Source organism: Gouania willdenowi, chromosome 19 (genome assembly GCF_900634775.1).
Source record: "Gouania willdenowi chromosome 19, fGouWil2.1, whole genome shotgun sequence".
NCBI classification, from domain to species: domain Eukaryota; kingdom Metazoa; phylum Chordata; class Actinopteri; order Blenniiformes; family Gobiesocidae; genus Gouania; species Gouania willdenowi.
Genome location: NC_041062.1, coordinates 17841314 through 17847545, shown reverse-complemented (window position 1 = coordinate 17847545; position 6232 = coordinate 17841314). Strand labels below are relative to the sequence as shown.

The 6232-nt window shown below is 33.6% G+C and overlaps 1 protein-coding gene across 1 annotated transcript; it reads right to left on the bottom strand.

Moving 5' to 3' along the window:
• Nucleotides 1-1830: 1830 nt before the first annotated feature.
• Nucleotides 1831-5329, bottom strand: LOC114481584 (uncharacterized). The gene is made up of 4 exons (XM_028476529.1): nucleotides 5275-5329; nucleotides 4870-4962; nucleotides 3052-3312; nucleotides 1831-2556 (listed from the first exon to the last, which is right to left on the bottom strand). The coding sequence occupies exons 2-4, from the start codon at nucleotides 4937-4939 to the stop codon at nucleotides 2132-2134; spliced, it is 756 nt and encodes a 251-aa protein (XP_028332330.1). The 5' UTR covers nucleotides 4940-4962; nucleotides 5275-5329; the 3' UTR covers nucleotides 1831-2131.
• Nucleotides 5330-6232: the final 903 nt, after the last annotated feature.

The window sequence follows — 6232 nt, the reverse complement described above, 5'->3', positions numbered from 1 at the left end:
ATATAAAAATGTATAATGTCTAATTTATATTAAAGACCAGCTTTTGTAAATTATTGAAAAAAAATATTAAATTAAAATGTAATTAAATTAAAATTTTATATATTTATATATAATTCTAATTACATTTTTTATTTCATTTTCTTTTTTCTTATGCATTTGTTTTAATCCCTTTTATACCATTGTTCACAAAAGTATGTAATTGACCTAAAAATGTTTGTGCAGTTCCAATAAGGAGTGTGCGGTTGAATGTCTAATGTGAGGTAAAGATAAACACTAACAGACCCAACACAAATGAGCAGGTACAGAAAATAAATTAATTAAATTTAAAGTCCAAAAGGGGGTTTAGATACAATTGTAGTTGATGGGTCCAAATTATTTAATGCTTCAGCCTCACAACAAAAAGGTCTGGTTTTGATTGCTAGGCAGGGATCTTTCTATGAGGAGTTTGCATGTTCTCCCCGGGTTCACCTGAGATGAGTAATAAGCAGTGCACAAACTGGTTGGATGGATGTGTCAAGGTTATGGGGATTGTGCACACCAAGAAGTAAATCTGGCTTTTAAAATCAAAAACATATGAGTCATTTAGAATTTTTATAATTGCTAAAAGAAAATGATAATTCATAAAATTTGATGGTTTCGTTCCAATTGTTTTGTTCGTTTTTTTTTTCTTCTTCAAAGTGACAACGGTGCAGAAATCAGACCTTTTTTTTTTTGTTTTTATCATGTTAATTCAATCCATTTCCCTTCACAGGCATTTAACGCTGAAAGTCAGTCAGGATGAAGAAGGAAAGACAAATGTATTTATTTGTACAGTGAGTTTCATATACAAGGGAATTAAATGTGTTTTACATGTGCAATAAAAAACATGAAACAGTTTAAAAATCAATAAGAATATCAAAACCAGCAGTAAAAACATTAAATCAACAATACAATGATTAACATTCACACATTCAATAACTCATTCACAGATGAATCAACCTTTAAAGTCTATTCTGAGGCTGACGAGGATGGCGAGCTTTATTTTAGGCTTTGATGTCAATTTGCTTTGAAGATGTCGAGAGTGGGAAATAGAAAACAAAACATAGAACAGAACAATAAGAGATGCAACACACAAGGCAATAAAAAAAGAAGAAAAAAAAACTTTAGTTCTTAAAAGTCAAACAGAGAGAATATATTATGGTGATTCTGAGAGCGACAAAATGTAATAGACGTGACTGTACATTGTACTGTGAAACAGAAAATCATCACTGAACATTTTATTTACACAGAACTAAGTTCCTGTTCTATTTGAATTGGGGGTGGGGGTGACGGGGTGCAGAGTACTGAGAATCCAGGGCCCCCCCATCATGCCTGAATGATGTACTGTATATCAGGGTTGGGGTCAGTTATAATTAGTTACAATTATGGCGTCATTATATTTGTAATTGTAATTTTAAAAATCTGTTGCTGTCGTAATCGTAACTGAGTTCAGATAATAGACTTTGTAATTGCAATTGCCATGAAAATTCTACACAAACTGTCAATTATAATGTAAAGCAAAACTGGGGAACCATGTTACAGTTCTATGTACAGTTCTACACATATGCAGTTAACAATTATTAAAATACGTTTCATATCAACCTTTCCTACATTTTACCTTTGAAACAAATATTAAAACCTATATTTTCTTTGATTAGGAAGCCTATTTCCAATAGATAGGAAAGAAAATAGAAGATTGATATTTGTTTTTAGTGTATTTTACAGCTGATTTAAGACCTGTTATCATAAGAGATGCTAACAGAAAGCTAACACGGTAATTAATTGTAATTGAACTTTAGAAATTGAGAATGTAATTGTAATTGACTATCTGAGGATAAAAAATAATTTGTATATACAGTATATATATACATATGACCAGCTAAAGTATGTCACAAACATAATATTCAACAAACCACTAAAAAAATAAAACAGATTTGTAAAATTTAAGCAGTGGATATGGAGTCATTAGGTTATTGTGAATAAAAAAAAAAAGCTTATATAACAATGCAAGAATACTTGTATAGTTTCCGGGCAAGAAAAAAAAAAAGTGTACATAATTTACAGTAGGGGGGACCCAACAAGATGGTTTGCACCCAGGGCCCAAAATGTGGTGCTACGCCCCTGGGTTGGTATACATTCTGCGTGTGCGGCTTTTATAGACAACATACGCAACAGCAGCAACACCAACAACAGTGAACAGAACAGAGAGCACGATGGTGGTCACTGTGGATTTGACTGGAGACCCCTCACTGGTCATCAGTTCTGATTCTGTCAAATTGAAACATGGTGGCAGTGTGATAGACGTTTTGATCCTTTCTTCATGACATATCACTGAAACCATGACAATTTCCGTCTTTGTGACCTCTGGGATGTTCTCCAACACATAGTTTTCTCCTTTGCACTCATATTTGGTTGTATTTTGGTTCATTCTAGACAACCAATGTTTCTGGCAGTCAGATTGGTTTCCATCCTTTGGTGTTATGGTCACAGATTGTCCACACTGGACTTTCACAGGGTCATCGCAGATTGGAAGCATGACTGGAAAAAAACAAAGAAGCTTTTATGTAGTTTACAGACATTATAATGGTGAAAAAAAGCTTTTAAGAACAAACTTGGTGCAGATGTTAATGTGTTTGTCCTGTGCAGCATTGAGGACTTTTTCCAAAAAGTAATAATCTGTTCTTAATATATTCCCACATGATAAAATAAAAAGTTTGGGTTTGATCACAAGTGGGCCACAAATTATAGGCAGAGAAAATGAGTCATTTCTACATGATAGCACTCTAGTTGTCACTTCCATGTGCTGTAAATGATCTAAGGCACCCACAATATCCATGAAGTGACACAGATCAGTCCCTGCAGGGTCTTTATATACATAGCCTTGATTTTGACCAATCTTTTTCTTTTTTCCTAATTTAATTTGGGGAAACTTTGCGGAAAATCTTAATGAAAATTGCAGGATTTTGGAAAAAACTGAAAAAACCAACTTGATGTGCGAGTCCTATTGTTTATAAGCATGTCTACTGTACTCACCGTATGGTTGTAGTGTGATAGACTTGTTGTAATCTCCACACTGACAGTGCACCGAAACTTCGACAATTTCCTGTTTTGTGACCACTGGGATGTCCACGACAAAGTTTTCCTCATTCCACTTATATTGGGTGTTATTTTTGTTCATTCTTAACAAATAACTGTAGCAGGAACATTTGTCATGATGCCATACTGTGGTGCAGTTAATGGTCACAGATTGTCCATGCGGGACTTCCACAGTGTCCTTGCAGATTAGAGACACGGCTGGAAAACAAAAAACAAAGAAGCTTTTATGTAGTTTACAGACATTATAATGGTGAGAAAAAGCTTTTAAGAACAAACTTGGTGCAGATATTGACATGTTTGTCCTGTGCAGCATTTTGGACTTTTTTTTTTTTTAAAGTATTAATATGTTCTTAAGATATTCTCAATAAGAGCCACGTGATAAAATAAAAAGTTTGTGGTTGATTTCAAATGGGCCACAGATTATTGGCAGAGAAAACGAGTCATTTCTACATGATAGCGCTCTAGTTGTCACTTCCACTTACTGTCTCTTACTTGAGTTTTCTATTTTGGAGATATAGAAAATTACAATATCGCTTACATTGATTTACATTTTTTTAGCTTATTTTGTGTCAAAATACTCGTTTTAGGAGTCTCTGCTTTCATTGCTTCTCAGAACATGAAAAGCAAAGTTAGATGATTTCTGAGTGTGTTCTAATCCAGACCTTCACCTAAACAAGCCACACTCCAGAACTCACTCACACATGCTGTCCTTAGAGGAGAAAAAGCCAAAAGTGACACACATTCTGCAGCTGTTTGTTAATAAATAAGCCTGTGTGGCATTTTGCATCAGTACATTTCACGCAGAATAGTCTTTCTGGTAAGATTTTATCTGAATTAAAATCATTGATTAATATCGTATATCGTTATTTTGAGAAAAAAATATTGAGATATGAGTTTTGGTCAATATCACCCAACCCTACTCTCATGTTTAACTTTGATTTTGAAAGAAATTTTACTTTTGACAGGCGTGTTGCACAGGAAAATATATAGATTTATCTTTTAAAAAAGATTATATGTGTGTTATTTTTCAACTGCTAATATTTGAAAAACTAAATTTTGTTGGTAGAATAAAGAAAAAAATGTGGGTCACGATTTAATGACCGTGGCAAAATGTGGGTCCCATGGTAATACCAGTTGAGAACCCTTGATCTAAGGCACCCACAATATCCATGAAGTGACACATTTTTTTCTAATTTAAATTGGGGAAACTTTGTGGCATATTTTAATGAAAATTGCAAGATTTTGGAAAAAATTGAGAGTGCTTTCGACAATTTTGCAGTTAAAAATAACTGTCATTGAACTTGTGTATTTGTATCTACAACTTCACTGTAAATTGTTTACTTTTTTTTTTTTTTTTTAATAAACTCGTTGCCCTAAAGAAAAAAAAATATTAATGTTGACTTAGATCAACTAGATTTCATGAACTTATAATTTAATCAAAGCTAACTGATCTTAGATTAGTTACTTAAAATTATTACAGATGCTGAAATTAGTTTTTTTTTAAAGGCCACGAGTTTGCGTTTCTTAATTTTTTTTATAAGTAAAGTCAACTTTGTGGGTCCTTTCTAATCTTATGGGTTGAGCCGTAATGTTGGTAAAAGTACACCAATGTGTATCAAACGATGTCATGGTTATACGGGTTTAGCGTTCCTTCTGCTCCTGGAACAAGATGTGTTGGAATCTTAGGAAGTGTCATTATTATAAAATATGAGAAATTAGTTGATTATAAAGTATAAATTGGTGAAATAAAAGTACCATAATCTGATGAAACGGTGGTGGTTTGCTGGATGAAACACAGAATCAAACACTTCCAGAAACAATCCATTATGGGAACGGCACCATTAGAAACTGGAAGACAACACAAATGAAAAGGAAATGTGAATATTGAATATCTATCATCTAATTTATTTCCTATCTATTGATTACCTTGTTAGGCTTCCTAATCAATGAACTGAACATAGAACTGTAACATGGTTCCCCAGTTTTGCGTTAAATTAAAATTGACAATTTGTATAGCATTTTCATGGCAATTACAATTACATAGTCCATTATCTAAACTCAATTACAATTTAATCACCATCACAACAGCAACAGATTTTTAAAATTACAATTATGCCATAAATGATCAGATTATCAATGGGAGGAAAGAGCAACACTTACCATCTGCAGAGTGTCTTCCTTAGTCCACCACTGACAACAGACTAAAAAACCATCAAGATAAAAATTTTCCTTACCTACATACTAGGGGCGGGGCTAACCCCACATGACAAGATAATAAACATTGATAAATAAGGGCGAGTGGAAACATGTTGGGAAGTCTTGTTTGACTTGTTGGTCAAAGGGAGATCAACTACTGCACATTCATTTGTCTAGGGACACATTTCACAATATTAAAACAGAAGTTTTCACTTTCATTGCATAGAAAAACAACAGTTGATGTAGCCTGTGGCAAATGTGAGGGTGTGTGCACCTTTGGCATTTAGAAAAGGTTTCTGTTGGTTCTATTTCTGTCTGATTTAATAACTTCATGTTAAAGAAAATTCCATCAATCAAAAAGTCATTTCATGTCATTTAAAAAAAAAAAAAAATCAATTTATCAATCGGCACGCTGTACATTTTTTCTTTGATTGGATGAGTACTTTTTGAGATATATGTCAATATCGCGTTCTCATTTTTCTTCCATTTTCAGCTTCCAATATCTCAGGAACTACATCATATTGGTCTATCAATACAAACTCCACCTACTCTCTCAGACAAGGTAGATCCAGGTCATTTGGGGGTCCTAAGCAAAATCAGTATATGGGGCCGTAAGGCGGTGCACGGGCATTATAATTTTGGTAAAACAAAAACATTTTGGTGCGTATACGCCTATATTTTATTTGTCATTCCTGATTGAAACTTACACTCGATGGTTCCAAACCTGCAATCATTACGTGCAGGGCCGGAGTGGGACTCCTTTTCTAGCAAAGAAATCCTGCAATTAACCTCAATTTCCCAAAATTAAATAAAAATTCTATTAGAAAATCAAGTGCACTTAGGTAAAGATCCTGCAGGGACTGACATCTGTCACTTATTGTATTTATATTAAAGGTGGAAATGCAAAGTAGGGCATATTATT

Excerpts from the sequence above, each read along its gene's own strand:
- LOC114481584 (XM_028476529.1), bottom strand. The coding sequence starts at position 4,939 with ATGGATTGTTTCTGGAAGTGTTTGATTCTGTGTTTCATCCAGCAAACC. Across the intron at positions 3,313-4,869 it reads CACCGTTTCATCAGATTATG|CCGTGTCTCTAATCTGCAAG; the intron begins GTACTTTTATTT and ends TTTGTTTTCCAG. Across the intron at positions 2,557-3,051 it reads TATCACACTACAACCATACG|TCATGCTTCCAATCTGCGAT; the intron begins GTGAGTACAGTA and ends GTTTTTTTCCAG.